This window comes from Euleptes europaea, chromosome 7 (genome assembly GCF_029931775.1).
Source record: "Euleptes europaea isolate rEulEur1 chromosome 7, rEulEur1.hap1, whole genome shotgun sequence".
Taxonomy (NCBI): Eukaryota; Metazoa; Chordata; class Lepidosauria; order Squamata; family Sphaerodactylidae; genus Euleptes; species Euleptes europaea.
The window spans coordinates 6,653,381-6,673,894 of NC_079318.1; the positions used below are offsets into that span (position 1 = coordinate 6,653,381).

At 45.5% G+C, this 20,514-nt stretch overlaps 1 protein-coding gene across 6 annotated transcripts in view; it reads left to right on the forward strand.

The window, feature by feature from the left end:
* UTRN (utrophin) overlaps positions 1-20,514 on the forward strand; it is a 760,310-nt gene that overhangs the window by 619,512 nt on the left and 120,284 nt on the right. For all 6 annotated transcript variants that reach the window (XM_056853742.1, XM_056853743.1, XM_056853744.1 and 3 more), the window contains 2 exons: positions 2,163-2,224; positions 3,515-3,589. In XM_056853742.1, coding sequence (XP_056709720.1) covers positions 2,163-2,224; positions 3,515-3,589 — 137 coding nt within the window. The remainder of the gene's footprint in view (positions 1-2,162; positions 2,225-3,514; positions 3,590-20,514) is intronic.

Consider the following 20,514-nt stretch of genomic DNA (forward strand, 5'->3'; position numbering starts at 1 on the left):
AAGCTACATTTATCTTACTTGTATGGCTGGATACATAAGATCTTGATGGGTTAAATGGTGGATTAAATTATAATATTCATTGCATTGGAATGCAATAAAAGTAAATGTAGTAGCACGTTAAACTAATTACTCTATGATCTTGAGTATGAGAGAAAGCTAAAGGTCACTTTGTAAGATTAATTTACATCTACATATACTGCTATTTTTCATTTGTAATTTGTGTTAGGAATACTGGGAAATGCTTACATTCAGGGGGAAATAATCTCATTCAGTTTCTTTGTTTTAAAACTGAGTTATTCTGCCAGGCATTCTGTTGAGGACATCAATGGCTTCTATCTTACTGGCCTCCCTTCCCTTCCTTTTCCTTCTTTTTTGTCATTTTCTACTGGATTATATAGCTCCATTTCCCTCTGTATGGTTTCCTGTCATTGTTACTTATTTATGCTGTTTATGGTTGAGGGCACCTGGTTTTTAAGTTTAAATTGTGAAATCAATTTTAATTGTAGATTATATCTATTTTAATTGTATCTAAAATGTTGTGAGTTGCTCAGAGCCTGACCTAGTTAGGAAAGGGTGAAATACAAATCCAGCAAACAAACAAAACAAATTTGATAGAGTGTAATTTTGTGCATGTACATCAGTAAGTATATGTGTGAGTGTCATAGTTGAGAAGGTGTAGTTCCCCACAAACCTGGAGGCTGCGGCTCTTCCAAATGACCTAATGCATTGAAATTTGGTCCCATCCAGGGTACAGCAATTACCACAAAAATACTTATTTAACTATTTATAGCTTGCTTTTCTCCCACTTAAATGCATTCAACAGAAAATACAGACAAAAAAGGAAGCCTCAGTCTTCACGTAAGGCCTACTGAAGGCATGATGAAAGAGCTTCTCCTTTGCAGAGCCTCTGAAACCATATGGGCACATATGAATGAAGAAAGTATCACACATCCCAGGTCATGAAGAGCTTCAAAGGTTCACACCACACCTTGAACTGAGCATGGAAACAAATTGGCAGACAGTTTAGTGATCTTCTAGATGGTACTTCTGTCACTTTAAACAAGAGGACACAAAGCATATGCAAAACAGCTAACCAAGTTTTCAGCTATCCAGAGGAGTGATATATATATAATATCATAGAAAAATATGAAAGGAATGGCACTTATATATTCTCAAAACCAGAGATCAAATTATGTCTCAAAATACGTATGTTACTACATTATATGCAGATAGGAAACTGAATTTGTATTCATACTAGAGGCACCATAATAGCTGCAAAAGTCTGAAGAGGTTTGGAAACTGCTCCCTGAAAAAGAAGGCTTGGAATCTACCTCCAAACTGTTATGGGCCACCTAAAAAGCTGAAAGTTAGCTTGAGATAACCTCAGTACTAGATAACCAGAAACAGGCTTAATTACAGATTAAAAAAAACCCCCAGAAATCACCATTCTGTTAAGAGCTGCATAGAGGATGGAGTGGTGCATTGTAGAAGTGCAACTGTTGCTTCAGTGTTTGAACTGGGTGAAATGTTATGTGTATTAATAGATAGGAAGAATAACCTGTATTTTTAAAATATATATTTCAATTATTAGTTTCTAGGTGTTTTTAAGGTTGTTGTCAGAGTTAGAAAACTAGTATGGGTGGGAGAAACAGCTTATTAATAAAAAATAACTTCTATGAGTTTTTCAAATTATTGTGCACACCCGGGGGGATACTTTGACCCTTTTTATGCAGCAGGCCCTTATGCATATATCATAGATTTTAAAATCATCAAAGATTTTATTCATTGCAATTACCAAACATAAGGCACTCACAAATACTTTATATTCCTCCTAAACTTAATATTTTTATTTTCTGTACATGTGACGAATATTTTGACTGGTCTTGGACCGTTTCAATAAACTGACTGAGTGATTTTAAAATCTATAAACTGACTGAGTGATTTTAAAATCTATGTTTACAGTTTGATCTCTGAGACTTGCTAACGTAAATACACATCCCCATTTCCCTTCATTTTGTAGACCTAGTTGCACAGTTCCTTGGATCCTGTCCATTTGTAAATCAGTATTAAAGCTGCTTAAGGGAGTTGTTACCAGCCTTCTGTAATTATCCCAAATTTTGTTATTTGGTGGCTGAAAATATGCATGATTCTTTTTCTCACAGTCACCAGACTCAGACAACCTGCTGGGATCACCCCAAAATGACTGAACTCTTCCAATCATTAGGTAAGCAAGCTTTTCCTTTTATTAAAAAACAAAACAAAACAGAAGTGTTTATCTGACTTTTTCACATGCACATCTGGCTGTGATTTCAGAGTCATATCTCTGTAATGATGGCTTACAATCATGTTTTAAGAAATTGCATTTAAGTAAATGCTCTCACTGTACACGGTTAATGATGTACCAAGTTATTCTATCAGTCTGTTAATTGTGCAAAAACGTTCTAACCTCTTTTTAACTGAAACTGCTTGGGTGAGCTACAATGACTGCAGGCTAAGGATATTTAGAGGGTGCATGAAGAGGTGTGTCCATCTGACTATGGGTCCAGGAGATATATTCATTTTTTAATCTGGGTTGTGTTTTATATATTTACATTGTAGACTGTAGTGGTGGAAGGCAGGATACAAATGTTTTAAATGACACCTTAAGAGGTTTACCCTTTAAAACAGGGTTTTGTTTTTTATTTTATTAACAGTGATTATATGCTGAATCTATACACATACCCTTGCACACACAAATCAACACATGGGAGGCTGTCTCCCCATGCAATCAAATATTAATTTTAAAATTAAATACACTTGGTGTCGAGTTCTAAGATATGGATGTTTCAGCTAGCATTCCTGCAATGAAACCTGTCATATTTAATAACTAAGATTTGCTTTCTGAATGGGAATTAAATTACTTCCAGAAATTAAATATTTTCTGTCTTAATGTAAATGTCAAGGGTTTGTTTTAGATATTCTCCTATCTGAATGGACACTGTTTATCCATGAGTAGCGTCTGTGTGAGTGGGGAAATATTTAAACAGGTGGTCATTAGGGCTTGTTGGGCACAGCAACAAAATGGCTGCCACAAAATGGCTGCTACAGGAGGCGGAGCAAGCCATGAAATGATTACCACAGCTTAATTTCTGTAATGCAGTGTAGAGCCTTGTGTTGTGGTGGCAGCTGCTGCCAGAGCAACATTTTTTTTAAAAATCTGCACAGCCAATCAAATCTTCTGTAGTCAGTCAGAAGCCTTGCTGGGCAAAAGCCCTACCTGACCCCACACCACTTCCTAAAAACAGTCAGTGAGCGCCAGAAAAGGTTTTGGCGTGTGCCATGATGCCCAAGAACACCACATTGGGGACTACTGACCAATTCCATCCTTTTGATCAAGAACTGACTTTGAAGCTGTTGTTTGGTTTGATATGAAAAGTTACATTTCTTTTTCTCTTTCTCCTTTCATTTGAAATGCCAGCAGTAGAATGATATTTCCTTGATGTATAGTAACATTTTATCTTATGCCTTATTTCAGCTGATTTGAACAATGTACGTTTCTCTGCTTACCGTACGGCCATAAAAATCCGAAGACTACAAAAAGCATTGTGTCGTAAGTGTTACCTTACCTTAAGTGTTACCTTACCTTAAGTGTTACCTCTCAACAGTTGTTAATTTCTCTGTGAAGTAATGAGGACAAGGAGACAAAGTGTACCTGACCCTAACCATGCTATTCCCAAAGAAGGATTCCTGCTTGCTTAGTTGTCATTCATTCCTCAGTTGTAACTGCTTTGGGCATATGTTGTTGCTGAAAATTAATATAGGTAATGGAAGAAAGGACAAACAGAAGAAACTCTTCCTTTTTTCCCTGAGAATCAAAGCTCAGGAGGAAATGGAGAAAAATGCTTGCCAAGATTATGAGATATTCAAAGCAGCAATGAATTATTGTTGCTCACGGCATCAAGGGCTGCACCAGTAGCCATACAAAAAAGGGTTAAAAAACCAATGGCGCAAGAAAGATAATATTGATTAGATACTAATAGATGAAGAATTCAGGCCATCTAAAGCAAGAAAAATGCCATTCTTTTCTGAAACATTATCTCCACTGTTCTTACGGACTTCGTTTCAACTCTCCCACCCATACAAACAGTCACATTCATGGGTTTAGTTAAAATATATCTAGATATCATCAGCATATTTATTTAAAATTATATAACCTGCTTCTCTCCCTCCTTCTGGTGTCTAATAATGCGAAACTAAAAGCACCACCAAAAGAAGCTGATCTGAGTTCCTAAGCTGGTGTGTGGGTTCATACAAGGAAAGACAGTCCTTGCGGTATGATTCCGACCTGCAAAACTCTGGAGGCTCTCATTTAATGCTCTGATGAATATGGTAAATAGTGTAGCTGACAACATGGATCCTTGGGGCACACCTTAGTTAAGGATACAGAGGACCATTTCTGTTTCTCTTCCCGTCCTGTCAGAAAAAGACCAAATGCTCTGTAGTGCCATATCTGTAACTCTTATCTCAGTGTAATAAAATGGAGCACAACTTTCTTTTCACCTCTGTTCTTAGATTTCTGCTTCTTTTCAGATTTCTGCAATCCAAACCCTATTGCAGTGTTTATTGGATATCCCAACCTGTTGACTGTATTTGACTTACGCTATGTAAACCACCTTCAGTCTCAGTAAGAATAGTGGACTATAAATAATGTAAATAAATGAATAGTGTCAGTGGCTTTTGATAGACCTACCAAAATCAGTATGGAGGATCTAGCTGTAATCTGAGATCAGTGTAAGTAATGCTATCTCCATCCCATAGCCAGGGATTAAAATCCAGGTAAAAAAGGTAAGGAGAAGTTTAGTGCCATAACGTAAGCACTAGCCCCGTGACAATCCCATAAACAACATCCACGGGTGAATAGTCCAAAAGAGAGTTGATTTATTGGAACATCTACAGGTTAACAGCAGCTGATATTCAAGATGGCACTAATGCCATCTAAGAGCATTGTACAGTATATATATATGAAATCAAAAGTATTGGATGCCACGAGAACCCCCCTCCCCTTGTGGTAAGATTCACACAGAGTCCAGAGTCAAAACACAAGTTCGCAGTTGCTACAGTTGACCTTGGCCAGCACCTGCAGTAAGCATAAACATCTTCGGTCAGACCTCGCCTGGCATTTCCTGTACAGGCTAGGCCTGATAATAGTCAGGCCATTGAAATTGGGTCAAGGGCAGAAGCCCATTGGCCTTCCTCAGTGGCCAAATAACATAATCATAAGGCCTCAAACATTAAACAGTGCATTAATAATCTCAAAACTAGACCCAGATGAAATAATAGTAATTACATTACATTATGCTAATGCACTAGCATTGGCTCCAGACATCACTACATCTTTTGACCAGGACAGAAAGGTGCCTAATTGAATTACTATCAAAGATACGAGTACCTGACCATGGCAGCAAGACACTAAGTAAGAGGACTTTGACTTATATTTCTGCCTGTAATTATTATTACATTTCATCTTGGTCTAGTTTTGAGATTCTTAATGTACTGTTTTAATGGCTTGGGGTCTTTTTGTATGATTACTATTATTTGACCACTGAGGAAGGCCAACTGGCCAAAATGTGTCTGGTCAGGGTCAACAATGGTCCTTTTTATTTATGTGAGGCTATTGTTGGGGCCAAGACATGTTTTTATATATATATTTGTTTATATTTATGCTTTTAACCTATAGATATTGAGCCCATATTTATATTGTCTTAACCTTTTTTTGTTCTTAATTTAATTTATTTTGGGTTATTTCCCTTTTTTTTGTCAAGGGCAGAAGCATCACAGGCTGGGCTGGAGTTGTTCTACCCTCATCCACTGAGTTATCTTGCCCAAGAATGGCAGGCATGCCATAGGCCTATACTTGACCAAATAATCCTTTAAAACTAAGGTCTTACTATTGCCTCCTTGAAGTTTTTAGAAAAATTACCCTGTATCAAAGATATATTAATACTCTTGGTCAAAGGAATCCTAATATCCTTGCAATATTTAAGCAGCTAGAAAATGTAAGAATCTGTTTTGTACAAGTTGTGAAATCCACTTTGGTTAGAGACAGTAATCCAGAACAATGCAAAAATGCTTCCAGCTACTTGGATGCTTCCAGCTACTTGGATATGCACACTTGACCCATATTACACTAAAATTCCTAACGTCTGTACTTGTTTCATTTTTATCATGTGGACACTACTTATATCCATAACCTCTTTGATCCTAGCATATATAGAAATCTCCTCTGCCTCTAGTTTGTTTCATCACAGTTCCTTAGTGATGACTGAAGTCATCTGCTTTGGTGATTGGCACTGTTAGGAAAAAATGAGCAGATGAAAAGTTATTTAAGAATATTTTTTAAATATCTGCATTGCCAGCAGGTTTTGGCTACAGGTGATCGTGTGATTCCTTACTATTAAAATTGTTTTTGTTTGGGGGTAGCAGTTGACTTAAATTATTATTGGGATTCTTTATAAACTTACCACTGAAATATTGTCGAAGGCTTTCACTACTACTCTGAAGATGCCTGCCACAGCTGCTGGCGAAATGTCAGGAAAGAAAATTCCAAGACCACGGTTACACAGCCCGGATAACCTACAAGAACCAATTACCACTGAAAGCTTCTATGTTTGGAGTGGACATAGGAAATGGGCAGGACTTCTGGAGCTGATTTAAGGAAGGGAGTGCAAGGAGTCCCTGCCAATTCTAGTTGGGATAGTGACAAGGTATTTAAACAATGACCACCGTCATTGTAATTTGTCCCTCAGTGCAACACTCCCCCTTCCTCATAGAATTCTCTTGAAGAAAACAAAGAGATGCACTCAGCAGTGTCATTGGACTGGGTACTCTGTCTCAAGTGATGCCAGGTATTAAGAATTAATAATGTCTTCTTCACTCTAAATAGTCCTTTCCTAGGCTCTATTCTAGGTCGTGCTCACTGGACAGAATCTTGCAGATTATGGGTAGTTTGGAACTGTGTTGTCCATTTAAAAATACATTGGTTCAAACTGGTTGAAATATCAAACTGCTCTGGAAATCTGTATATTAGTTTGTCTTGGAATGTAAATAGTAGACAGTACTAATTTTGAGTATTTATAGAGAACGTATAAATACTGATTTAGTTTGGCTGCAGATTCCTTCAGTCTTGGACTGATCTATTCATGTATTTCAGCAGACAGGCCATAGTGCAGATCTGTTCTTCACACTGTGATCGCTTCAGTATTTTTAAAAGGGGGATAAGGTAATGGCTGGAGGGGAGAAGTAGAAAAGGTAGTGAGATAATATTCAGACACTGCTCAGTAGGTTAGTAGTAGCACTTTTATTTTTAGTCCAGCGTTCCCAGTGTCTGCACGTTGACAACCCAGCTGACAAGTTACTAGAAAGATCTCTAATGCTGCCAGCATGCAGAATGACTACAGATGACTCAGCTGAAAGAATCCTGCTCAATGGCCTGCTTCTCCAAATCCAAACACAACCTTCTCTTTTAAAGTAATCTCTCTGGAACAAAAACACAGTCCTCCTCGTATACTCCCCAACCCCGGTTTTACCTTTTAAACAGCTTGGAAAGTAAAATGCCTTTTGCAGTACAGAACCCTGTTAAATTAGATGTGGTCTAGAGTTACTGAAGTCATAATTCAACAGCATATAATCCTTGCAAAAACTTTAAAAGCGCTACTCAAAACATTTCAATTATTTTTCCTTGTGTCCCTAAACTTTAACTCATTGTCCTTTCTCATAGGGTGGAATAAATATTACACAGTACATCATCAGAAGGAAATCAAAGCAAATTAAAAATTCTAATATGATGCTGCTTTTTATTTTTGGTTGGTAAATATGTGATGTATCTGCTACAACTGTCTCATAGGTACTACCCAAGCCAAGCTTTCATGTAACTTCCATAGAGGGAAAATGGTTTCCTGTAATTTAAATGCAGATAGCTTATAAAGGTGGCAGTCTGTGTAACACTTCAGAAAGGCTAATGCACTAAGCAAAGGAAGTGTCAGATTGAATCACTTGGAACATGACTGTTAGATGTGACTAATTGTGTCACAGCTTAACAGAGGCAAATTGTGAAGGCATTTGGGGAAAAACTGCAAGGACAAACCGAAGTTAGATTCTCAGTGCCTCTGTGTCAGGCTGTTATCTCGGTTTAGATGTTTCCTCTCGTTCCTTTGCTGAACCGTCCAGACTTCAAGGACGGCTTCACATACCAAAGCCTGGGAACGCCACTCCTGGGAAATAATGCTCTGTTTATGCTTTGTAATCTCCCGCCGTTTCTCTGCCTTATATTTCCTACTAACGAGCAAGACAACTCATAGCTGTCATCTTAACCTCAATGCACTGTATTGCCTATTTGACCAGTAAAAGCCATCTGCTTGGAATCTAATTGTCTCTGTGGTGATTTCTGGTTCTTTGGGTCAAGAGCTCACATTATGACAGCTATCTCAACTCTTCTTCGTCGATTCTCTAGTCAGGCTGGAGCCCTGGAGGGTTCGCCTGCCACTCGGATGGGAGCTAGGAGGGCGCTCTCCGAGTGAACCGTGACTACTACTTCTTGGAACCCTGGAGTCCTCATTTGAGGATCCTACCCTTCTACAGGACATAGTCGCTGAACTCTTTAGGACTATTTTAGAGGTTTGCCGCTTGAGAGGACTGGTCCAGACACAGTGGCAATCTCTAGTGAGGGTTCTCTGGATGTTAACGTCGGAGGATACTAATGCTCGTTTAGACCTCCAGGATTTTGATCAGTTGCTGGATGATGCCCGGCTGGCAACTGAGGACTTACAAGTACTAACCGGTTTATTGGATAAGCTTATTGCCCGTGAGACCCTCTCATCCACGGCTCTAACGCGTCCTATCGCCTTGGGGAAGGCTACCATGGCGGGAGCCGCACCAGCAGATGTGTCTTTGGTACCCGATGCAGCTAGCTGTCAAGCTGAAGCCAAGCGGGTCGCTATCCATACGGCTCTCCTCTTTGCGGATTGTACAAAGGATACCATGGTAGCCACTTTGGCTCAACGTTTGGCCTCGACGTTTGGGGCCGATGCACCCGCGATTGCGGTCCGAGTGCAACCATTGCTAGGTGGGGAACCCGGCCCCCTACTCACACTCATGGAAACGGAACTTTTACCGCACGTTACCGCAGCTGCAGCCCTGAGACTTGAAAGCGCAAAAGTTCTTGCGGATAAAGAAGCTGCTGAAGCGGCTAAGGCGGAAGCCGAGGCTCAAGCCACAAGGGATAAAGAGCTACAGTTGGCTGCGGATCGGGCGCGGACAGGCGGTCGCCCCAAGGATACCGTAAGGAGCGGTCCTCCGTTGGGTCGGTCTTTTTCCCCAGTATTTGCCCCGTCGCACACGACCCAACGCGCACGCCGCCTCGCGGAACGACGCCAAGACTCCGGGGAGTCTGAGGAAGAGGACTTATATGAGGACAGTTCTCAATGGGCCACGAGTTTTAGGACAAGTAAACCTCATCGTATGGGTGGCCCAGGAGAGGACGTTCACCTGTTACGAGCTCAAAATCGAGAGCTATCTGGCCGTGTTGATCAACTCCAGGAGCTAATGGAACGTTTGCTTCAGGACAACAGGCAGTTACAGCAGGCCCTGACAGCCCAGGCACAGCCCGTCCCACAGGGACCCGCAATACCGGATCAGGGAGTGCCAGTCCAGCCACCCGCTAATGTGCCTGTGCAACCTCCGGCTCCCGGAGGTCCCGTTTTACCTGCACCCAGGGCACCCGTGCAACCGGGTCAACCTATGCCCAGCCCTTGGAAACAACTCAAGTTGAAAACTACGTACGATGGATCTCTCGAAACCCTACCCTGTTTCTTGCATCAGGTGGACAGCTATATGCGAGAACAAGGACAGCTCTTCCCTACAGAGGACAGCCGGGTTCGCTATGTGGCTTCCCTTTTGACAAGTAAAGCAGCCGACTGGATGGTCCTCCAGTTCAACACCCGATCCCGTTCTATCCATTCCCTCAACAATTTCATGACTGCCTTACGGAGGAGGTTTGAGGACCCCTTTCTAGGGGAACGGGCCAAAGCGGAGCTTCTACAACTAAGACAGGGCTCTACTCCAGTTCGAGAGTTTGCCGATGAATATCAAAGACTGGCAAGAAAAATTGTGGGCTGGCCCGAAGCCACCCTAATTCACCATTTCAGGGAAGCCTTACACCCTGACATTCTGAACTGGTCGTACATGCGGGATGATCCCGACACCCTCGAGGATTGGATTCTATTAGCCGAAGAGGTGGAAAGCCGCCGGCGCTTTATTTCCCTTGTCCGCCAAAAACACAAGGAGAAAAGCGTCCAAAAGCCCCAGCCCAAGGCACCACCCCCCAATCCACGGAAACCTGCACGTCCACCCCAGGATCGCGAAACCCGATTCCAAAGAGATGCCTGCCTCACTTGTGGGGAACTGGGCCACTTTGCAGCAGTCTGCCCATACCGCCCTGAACCTTTTCGTCCCAGCACGACGGCTCGAGCTAGAGGACGACCGCAACGCAGAGGCACCGCGGCCACCCGCAGCGCAGCGCTGGGAAGACCCACACCCTCTGCACTGCACGCTGGAGACTCATCCATGCTTCCTACATCGAATGACCCCGCCGGGTCCCGGATTACAAGTGCCCCATTGGGGGACAACTTTCCCTCTTCTGACGACGAGAACCCATGGAATTCTCCAGCTTTAAACCTGGAATCCCCCCTTGATTTGTCAAAAAACGGCTCCGGTCTGTGGTGAGTGGAGCGTCTCCACAGACCTCTGCAGATTCTCTTGCTAAACTGAAAGCTCCCACTAAAGTAAAGGAAGTAGAAACCACCGTTTATGTGGACGCAATTTTACAACACTATGAAGGTGGTCCCCAACTACCCGTTAAGGCACTCATTGACTCCGGTTGCAGTCGCACTCTCATAAATGAAGCCACATTTGCAGCACTCAAAGTCGAGTCCGAGGCTTTACCAGCCCCCGTCCAATTTGCCCAAATGGATGGGAGCCATTTCAAGGGGGGCCCAGTTGATCATCGCACTATAGGGGTGGCGATGGGAATTGGCTCCCACTGGGAGCAAATAGACTTTACCATAGCCCCTATCCGATTTGAAGTGGTCCTGGGAATTAACTGGATTAAAGGTCATAGTCCCAGTATAGACTGGGAGATGAACACTATCTCCTTTGCCAACCCCAAATGCGACCAGCACCGACAGGAAGTTGTACTGCTGCCTCCACCCGCTTCGGCATTAATCTACGATGTCCCATCACCGCCATCCCTCCCTGCTGTATACCAGGACTTTGCGGATGTCTTTAACATTAAAGAATGTGATGCCTTACCCCCCCACCGGGCCACTGACTGTGCAATTGAAGTGGTGAAGGACTGCACATTAACCAAGAGTAAGATTTACCCTATGAGCACTTTCGAGCGCACTGTACTACGGGACTTTTTGGACAAAAACCTTGCCAGACGTTTCATTCGCCCATCGAATGCTCCCAACTCAGCCCCCGCGTTTTTCGTCCGAAAAAGGAGGGCGACCTACACCTCTGCATTGACTTCCGAAAACTCAATGCAGTTACTCAAGCCAACGCCTATCCTATACCGCTAATATCAGATATTTTGGGACAACTGCAAGAGGGACGTATTTTCTCTAAATTGGACCTAGTAGAAGCCTACTACCGCGTCCGTATCCGCGAGGGGGACGAACCCCTCACTGCCTTCTCTAGCTGTTTTGGAATGTTTGAATTCCTTGTGATGCCCTTCGGGTTAAAAGGGGCCCCGGGGATCTTCATGCAACTCATCAACGAAATCCTCCATGATTTACTGTACCGCGGGGTGGTAGTTTATTTGGATGACATTCTTATTTATTCAAAAACCATGGACGAACACGTCACTTTGGTCCGAGAAGTCCTACACCGCCTACGCAACCACCAACTCTTTGCAAAACTGGCTAAATGCGAATTTCACCAGAGCAAAATAACTTTCTTGGGATATATAATCTCCCACCATGGCCTTAGCATGGACCCAGCCAAGGTCCGTTCCGTCCTCGATTGGACTCCTCCCTCCAACCGCAAGCAAGTACAACAATTTCTGGGCTTTGCTAATTTCTACCGCGGATTTATCCCTAACTTCGCCCAAATAGCACTGCCCATCACCGACCTTCTGAAAACCAAAGGTAAAGAAAACTCTGCCACATTACCCTCCGCTAAGATACTGTGGACTGATCAATGCCAGACCGCCTTTGAAGCCCTCAAACGCCTTTTCACATCGGAACCTGTGCTACGGCACCCAGACCCTAATCGAATGTTCATTGTACAAGTCGATGCCTCCGACGTAGCTATGGGAGGGGCCCTACTCCAAAGAGGACCAGATGGTCTTCTTCACCCCTGCGCTTACTTCTCAAAGAAATTTGCGCACTCCCAATTGAACTGGCCTATTTGGGAGAAAGAAACCTCAGCTGTTCACCATGCACTTACTCTATGGTGACAATTCCTGGAAGGGTCTAAAGTCCCCTTCGAAGTTTGGACCGATCACAAGAATCTAGCCGCCCTCACAGGAACCCATAAGTTATCCGTGAAACAACAGCGTTGGGCGGAATTCTTTGCTCAGTTTCGTTTTGTCCTGAAGCATGTCCCAGGAAAACAAAACGTTCTCGCAGATGCTCTCTCCCGGTTGCCTCAATACCCGGCGAAACTCGATCGGCCAACAAACTCTTTATTTACGCCCGCACAAAGAGAAGCCCTGCCTTTACTGGCTGTACAAACTCGATCCCAAATGCTGCCCCAGCGAAAGCACACAATCACCGGCGTGCAAACTCCTCCAACCCTACCGGCTGCCCAGCTGCCCCCGCAACGGAAACCCACGATAACCGGCGCTCCAGCTCCTCCAACCCAACCGGCCGCCCAGCCGCCTGCAGTCTGCGCACCACCGCACGTAAGCGCTTCTCCCTCGTCAACCCCCATAACTGCTCCTACTGCCACTGTAAACAAGGGGGGGGGTCCCCGTCTCCGAAACTTTCTTAAATTCCCTTCGGGAACAATGCCTTATGGAACGCTCTGCTCAAACCCTGCCTCCTGGTGTAATCGAACAAGGAGGCTCTTGGTACAAAGACTCGAAATTGTATGTGCCCAAAGCGCTCCGAAAAGATGTCTTACACTTGGCTCATGGAGTAAAGACAGCTAGACACTTTGGGTTCCTGAAGACCCTTCACCTGTTGCGCAGACAATTTTGGTGGGGGGGAATGCGTTCCGACATTGACTCTTTTATTCGCAGCTGTCCTGTTTGCGCCACAAACAAACGATCCCAAGGAAAAACCCCAGGACTACTGCAACCACTTGAAATACCCAGCAAACCCTGGGAAGTAATTGCTATGGATTTTATGACGGATCTCCCTCTCAGCGGAGGAAAAACTGTATTATGGGTTATCACTGACTTATTTTCTAAGCAAATACATTTGGTTCCATGTGCGGGAATCCCCTCCGCTCAGAAGTTGGCCCGCCTCTTCGTGTCACATGTCTTTAGACTACATTCGTTTCCGCGCAGGATAATCTGCGGCCGCGGAAGTAGTTTCGTTGCTAAGTTTTGGAAAGCTTTTCTCAAGTTGGTGGGGGTGGAGCAGGGGTTGTCTAGTGCATACCATCCCCAAACGGATGGCCAAACCAAACGTGTTAATGCTGTACTTGAATGTTATTTGCGCTGTTATGTCAACTACCACCAAGATGATTGGGTAGAACTGTTGCCTTTTGCAGAATATGCCTACAATAATGCTATACATCAGTCCACAGGTTTCAGCCCGTTTTATGCGGTGTATGGACAGGACTTCGGTCCTATCACCCCAATAGAAGGTTTAGAGGGGGAGGGGGATGCCGACATTGCCTCTTGGGCACACACCCTCCGTACCACATGGCCCTGACTGGTTAGCAACCTTGACCGAGCCAAGCGCAAATACAAGGCGCAGGCTGACAAGCATCGTTCCCCCGATGGGGACCTGCAAGTGGGTAACCTAGTATACCTTTCCACCAAGAACCTACGCTCCACCCGTCTGTGCCATAAGCTCAATGCTAAATACATTGGCCCATTTCCCATCATTCGCATCATAAATCCTGTCACGGTGGAACTGTCTCTCCCCAAAACTCTGAGGCGTGTGCACCCCGTTTTCCATATCAGCCTTCTAAAGCCCCATGTTGCTTCCCCGCAATGGCATCCGGAGCCGCCTCCTGAACAGCCCATAATGGTGGGGGGGGGAGAACATTTTGAAGTCTCCAAAATCCTGGATTCCCACATACACCATGGGGCCTTGCAATACCTGATCCGCTGGAAACACTTCCCCCCTGCCTATGACGAATGGGTTCGCGCACGCGATGTCTCCGCCCCCAAACTCGTCAACGTCTTTCACAATACCTACCCAGACAGACCAGCCCCCTTGCCGGATGGGAGGGGGCCTTAAGGGGAGCAGGATGTCAGACTGTTATCTCGGTTTAGATGTTTCCTCTCGTTCCTTTGCTGAACCGTCCAGACTTCAAGGACGGCTTCACATACCAAAGCCTGGGAACGCCACTCCTGGGAAATAATGCTCTGTTTATGCTTTGTAATCTCCCGCCGTTTCTCTGCCTTATATTTCCTACTAATGAGCAAGACAACTCATAGCTGTCATCTTAACCTCAATTCACTGTATTGCCTATTTGACCAGTAAAAGCCATCTGCTTGGAATCTAATTGTCTCTGTGGTGATTTCTGGTTCTTTGGGTCAAGAGCTCACATTCTGTTAACATGATGTTCTTCAGCAGAATGCCTTCTGAGTTGTAAATGTGAAAACTATTAAGTATTTCCCACCTACCTAGCCTAGTAACGACTAGTAAATAGGAAACACCAGACACTTAATCAAATGTTTGTGTAGAATTATGTAATGCTTCCAATATTACACTTTCCATTTCTCTAAAGGTAAAGGTAAAGATCCCCTGTGCAAGCACTGGGTCATTCCTGACCCATGGGGTGATGTCACATCCTGACGTTTCCTAGGCAGACTTTGTTTACGGGGTGGTTTGCCAGTACCTTCCCCAGTCATCTTCCCTTTACCCCCAGCAAGCTGGGTACTCATTTGACCAACCTCGGAAGGATGGAAGGCTGAATCATCCTTGAACCGGCTACCTGAAACCAACTTCCATCGAACGCAGGTCGTGAGCAGAGTTGGGACTGCAGTACTGCAGTTTGCCACTCTGTACCTAAGATAAATTATTCTTATGATAATCAGATGGTAGCCTGTCTAGCATTTAACAGATTTTACTTGTTAATCAAACTACAATAGATCCTTGTTCTTGTCGGTACCTTCTTTCCAACAAAATCCAACTGCTTAATGGTCATAGTAACCCGATCTGTTCAACCTCCCATACCTTTTTAGCTAGATCTTTGCTAAACCAATAGGAAAGTTCAAGATGTATAGCATCATAATACTTTGTTATATTTGGAGCAGCGAGTCCTCCTCTATCCTATGTTAGCTGCATTACTTCATGATGTATTCTAGGGTTTTTTTTTTAAATCCCAGATGAATTTATCAAACACAGTTTGAATTTTCTGTAATATAAAATTACAAACTTCTAATGGGAGTGTATGACCCTGGGTAATATTTGGTTGGAAGACCTCCAAAGAATACAAGTGGGAGCACTTGTTCCATAGAAAACCACAAAGTCACACCAGGAGACGAAGTAGTCCAAAAGAGATGACTTAATGGTATCATAGGAAAGCAGAGCACAGAGACCCAAAGGCAGGAATGGGGTAAAAGTGGCAAACACTGGATTATATGTGAACTCTAGCAAGGTAGCAGCAATACAGTCTCATGAGATAACCTTCAACAGATCAGAGAGGCTCCCACAGGCACCTGCTGGCTTCAAAGGGAAAAGGAATGCGAGCGTTAGAACAAAAGACCTTGAACAGAGTCTGTGAGAAAATGAAACTGTTTCAGATACAGCGAGGAGGCCTGACATTCTGCTCCCCTTAGGGCCCCCTCCCACCGCGAGGGGCGGGCTTGTCGTGGTAGGCGTGGTGGAACGCGTGCACCAGCCGGGGGGCGGACACATCGCGGGAATGTACCCATTCGTCATAGGCAGGGGGGAAATGTTTCCAACGAACAAGATATTGTAGAGAGCCATGATGCAAATGGGAGTCCAGAATTTTTGACACTTCAAAATGCTCCTGCCCCCCACCATTACCGGCTGCTCGGGAGGCGGTTCCGGGTGCCAGTTTGCAGCGGCAACGTGAGGCTTGAGGAGGCTGCCATGGAAGACAGGATGAATTCGCCTCAAAGCTTTAGGAAGGGTCAGTTCAACAGTGACTGGGTTAATAACAGGATACGGTCTAACATATTTGGCACTGAGTTTTTTACACGGCTGGGTGGACCGTAGGTTCTTGGTGGACAGGTACACCAAGTCACCAACACTGAAGTCCTTGCTGGGGGAGCGATGTTTATCTGCTTGAGCTTTATATTTGCTTTTGGACCTTTTCAAATTTTTTACCAGCCAGGATAGCTTGAGCCCAAGACGTCACATCATCACCTCCCTCCTCCCCCGCAACATCAACATGACTGTCAGCCCTTGGCCCACAGAACCAGAAATCACCACAAAGTCATATAGAGTCCAAACAGATGGCTTTTACTGATCAAATAGGCATACAGTGCAAACGAATAAAATGACAGCTATGAGAGGCTCACTAGCTGGGAGATATTATAAGGCAGGAAAGGCGGGAGATTACACGCATGAATACAGTTTCCCAGGAGCTGAGTTCCCAGGCCTAGGTATGCGACCTTGGGGGGCAGACAATACAGCACAGAGACAGAGGCAATAACGAAACCGAGATAGCAGCCTGACATTCTGCTCCCCTCAAGGCCCCCTCCCAGTTCGCAAGGGGGCTGGCCTGTCCGGGTAAGCAATGTGAAAGGCGTCGACGAGGTCGGGGGCGGAGACATCCCGTGCGCGCACCCATTCGTCATAGGCAGGGGGGAAATGTTTCCAACGAACTAAATATTGCAGATTGCCATGGTGAATACGGGAGTCAAGGATCTTGGAGACTTCGAAGTGTTCTTCCCCCCCCACCATGATGGGTTGCGCAGGCGGTGGGTCCGGATGCCACTGTGGAGAAGCAACATGGGGTTTGAGGAGGCTTATGTGGAAAACAGGATGCACACGCCTCAAGGATTTGGGGAGAGCCAGTTCCACTGTGACAGGGTTTATGACCCGCGTAATGGGGAAAGGGCCAATGAATTTGGCGCTGAGCTTATGGCACGGTTGGGTGGAACGGAGATTTTTGGTGGAAAGGTAAACCAAAGCACCCACTTGCAGATCACCCCCGGGGGAGCGATGTTTGTCAGCTTGTGCTTTGTATTTACGTTTGGCCCGGTCGAGGTTGCTAACAAGCCAGGGCCAAGTGGTACGGAGGGCGTGTGCCCAGGAGGCAATGTCGGGGTTCCCCTCCCCCTCTACATCATCTGCAGGAGCGATGGGACTGAAATCTTGTCCATACACAGCAAAAAACGGGCTAAAACCTGTGGATTGATGCATGGCATTATTGTAGGCATATTCTGCTAAAGGTAACAGTTCCACCCAGTTATCCTGGTGGTAGTTAACATAACAGCGCAAATAACATTCAAGTACAGCATTGACACGTTCAGTTTGACCATCAGTTTGAGGATGGTATGCACTAGACAACCCTTGTTCCACTCCCACCAACTTGAGGAAAGCTTTCCAAAACTTAGAAACGAAACCACTTCCGCGGTCACAAATTATCTTACGCGGAAACGAATGTAAACGAAAGATATGCGTCACGAAGAGGCGGGCCAGTTTCTGAGCAGAGGGGATCCCTGCGCATGGAATCAAATGTATTTGCTTAGAAAACAAATCAGTAACAACCCACAACACAGTTTTACCCCCACTGAGAGGGAGATCAGTCATGAAGTCCATAGCAATCACTTCCCAAGGTCTGCTGGGCGTTTCAAGAGGTTGTAGCAGTCCCGGGGGTTTGCCCTGCGATCGTTTCGCAGCGGCACAAACGGGACAGCTGCGGATGAAGGAGTCAATGTCGGAACGCATTCCCCCCCACCAGAACTGTCTGCGCAATAAGTGAAGGGTCTTCAGAAACCCAAAGTGCCCAGCTGTTTTGGCTCCATGAGCTAAATGTAAAACGTCCTTCCGGAGAGCTTTGGGTACATACAATTTTGAGTCTTTGTACCAGGACCCCCCTTGTTCCAAAACACCAGGAGGTAGGGTATGAGCGGAACGTTCTAAAAGGCACTGGTCCCGAAGGACAGTTAAAAAGGACTCGGAGATGGGGATTTTGGAGGGAGCCCCCCCGTCGGTCATGGAGATCTGAGAAACAGTTATAGGGCTAGTGCTTACGTGCGGCGGCGCGCAGACTGTAGGCGGCTGAGCGGTCGGAGGGGTAGGAGGGGCGGGAACTCCGGTCTGTTGCGGTGGCGGCTGGGCAGCCGGTTGGGCTGGCGGAGCTTGCGAGTTAGGGAAGGTGTGCTGATGCTGGGATCGGGTTTGCACAGCCAGCATAGGTAGGGCCCCACGTTGCATAGGGGTGAACAGAGAGTTGGTGGGTCTTTCGATTTTTACTGGATATTGTGGTAAACGGGAGAGGGCATCCGCGAGAACGTTCTGCTTCCCAGGGACGTGCTTCAGGGTGAAACGGAACTGAGCAAAGAACTCCGCCCACCGTTGTTGTTTCGCCGATAGCTTATGGGACCCCGTGAGGGCAGCTAGATTTTTGTGATCGGTCCAAACTTCAAAGGGGACTTTAGACCCTTCCAAGAATTGCCGCCATAAAGTCAGTGCATGATGAACTGCAGAGGCCTCTTTCTCCCAGATGGGCCAGTTTAATTGAGCGTGCGCAAATTTTTTTGAAAAGTAAGCGCAAGGGTGAAGAAGACCGTCCGGTCCTTGCTGGAGGAGAGCCCCTCCCATGGCTACATCGGAAGCATCGACTTGCACAATGAACATTTGATTTGGGTCTGGGTGCCGTAGCACCGGCTCCGAAGTGAAGAGGCGTTTGAGGGCCAGAAAGGCGGCTTGGCATTGCTCAGTCCATAGGATTTTTGCGGAGGGCAAGGCAGCCGAGCTTACTTTTCCCTTAGTTTTCAGCAGGTCCGTAATGGGTAGAGCCACTTGGGCGAAGTTAGGGATGAATCCCCGATAGAAGTTTGCAAATCCCAGAAATTGCTGTACTTGCTTACGGTTGGTGGGGGGAGTCCAATCGAGGACGGCTTGGACTTTGGCGGGGTCCATGCGAAGACCTTGGTGGGAGATGATGTATCCCAAAAACGTGAGTTTGCTTTGGTGAAATTCACACTTAGCTAGTTTAGCGAAAAGTTGATGGTTACGCAGGCGTTGTAGAACTTCCCTGACCAGAGTCACATGCTCGTCCACAGTTTTCGAATAAATGAGAATGTCATCTAAGTAGACCACCACCCCACGATATAGAAGGTCATGTAGGATTTCATTGATGAGTTGCATGAAGACCCCCGGGGCCCCTTTTAATCCGAATGGCATTACAAGGAATTCATACATTCCGAAACAGCTAGAGAAGGCAGTGAGGTGTTCATCTCCTTCGCGGATACGGACTCGGTAGTAGGCTTCCACCAAGTCTAATTTAGAGAACACACGGCCTTCCTGTAATTGTCCCAAAATATCCGATATTAATGGGATAGGATAGGCGTTGGTCTGGGTAACCGCATTGAGCTTTCTGAAGTCAATGCACAGGCGAAGGTCGCCCTCTTTTTTCCGGACGAAAAACGCGGGGGCCGAGTTTGGGGCATTCGAAGGGCGAATGAACCCTCTGGCGAGGTTTTTGTCCAAAAAGTCCCGGAGGACAGTGCGCTCGGAAGCGCTCATAGGGTAAATCTTACTTTTGGTTAATGTGCAGTCCTTTACTACTTCAATCGCACAGTCTGAGGCCCGGTGGGGGGGTAAGGCATCACATTCCCTAAGGTCGAAGACATCTTCAAAGTCCCGGTATACAGCGGGTAGAGCCGGTGGTACTGGGGCAGTAGAGGTTAATGCTGGAACGGGCGGAAATGGCAGAGCAAAGTTTTGCCGATGCTGGTCGCAGGTGGGACTAGCGAAGGAGATAGTGTTTGTTTCCCAATCAATACTGGGACTATGTCCTTTAATCCAGTTAATTCCCAAGACCACTTCAAATCGGATAGGGGCTATAGTGAAGTCTATTTGTTCCCAGTGGGAACCAATTCCCATTGCCACCCCTATGGTGCGGTGATCAACTGGACCCCCCTGGAATTGGCTCCCGTCCATTTGAGCAAATTGGACGGGGGCGGGTAAAGCCTCTGAGTCGGCTCTGAGTGCAGCAAACGTGGCTTCGCTTATGAGAGTGCGACAGCAACCGGAGTCAATTAGTGCTTTGACGGGGATTTGTGGTCCTCCGTTAAGTTGTTGTAAAACTGCATCCACGTAGACGGTGGAGTCCACTTCTTTGATTTTGGTAGGAGCATTCGGTTTGATAGGAAGA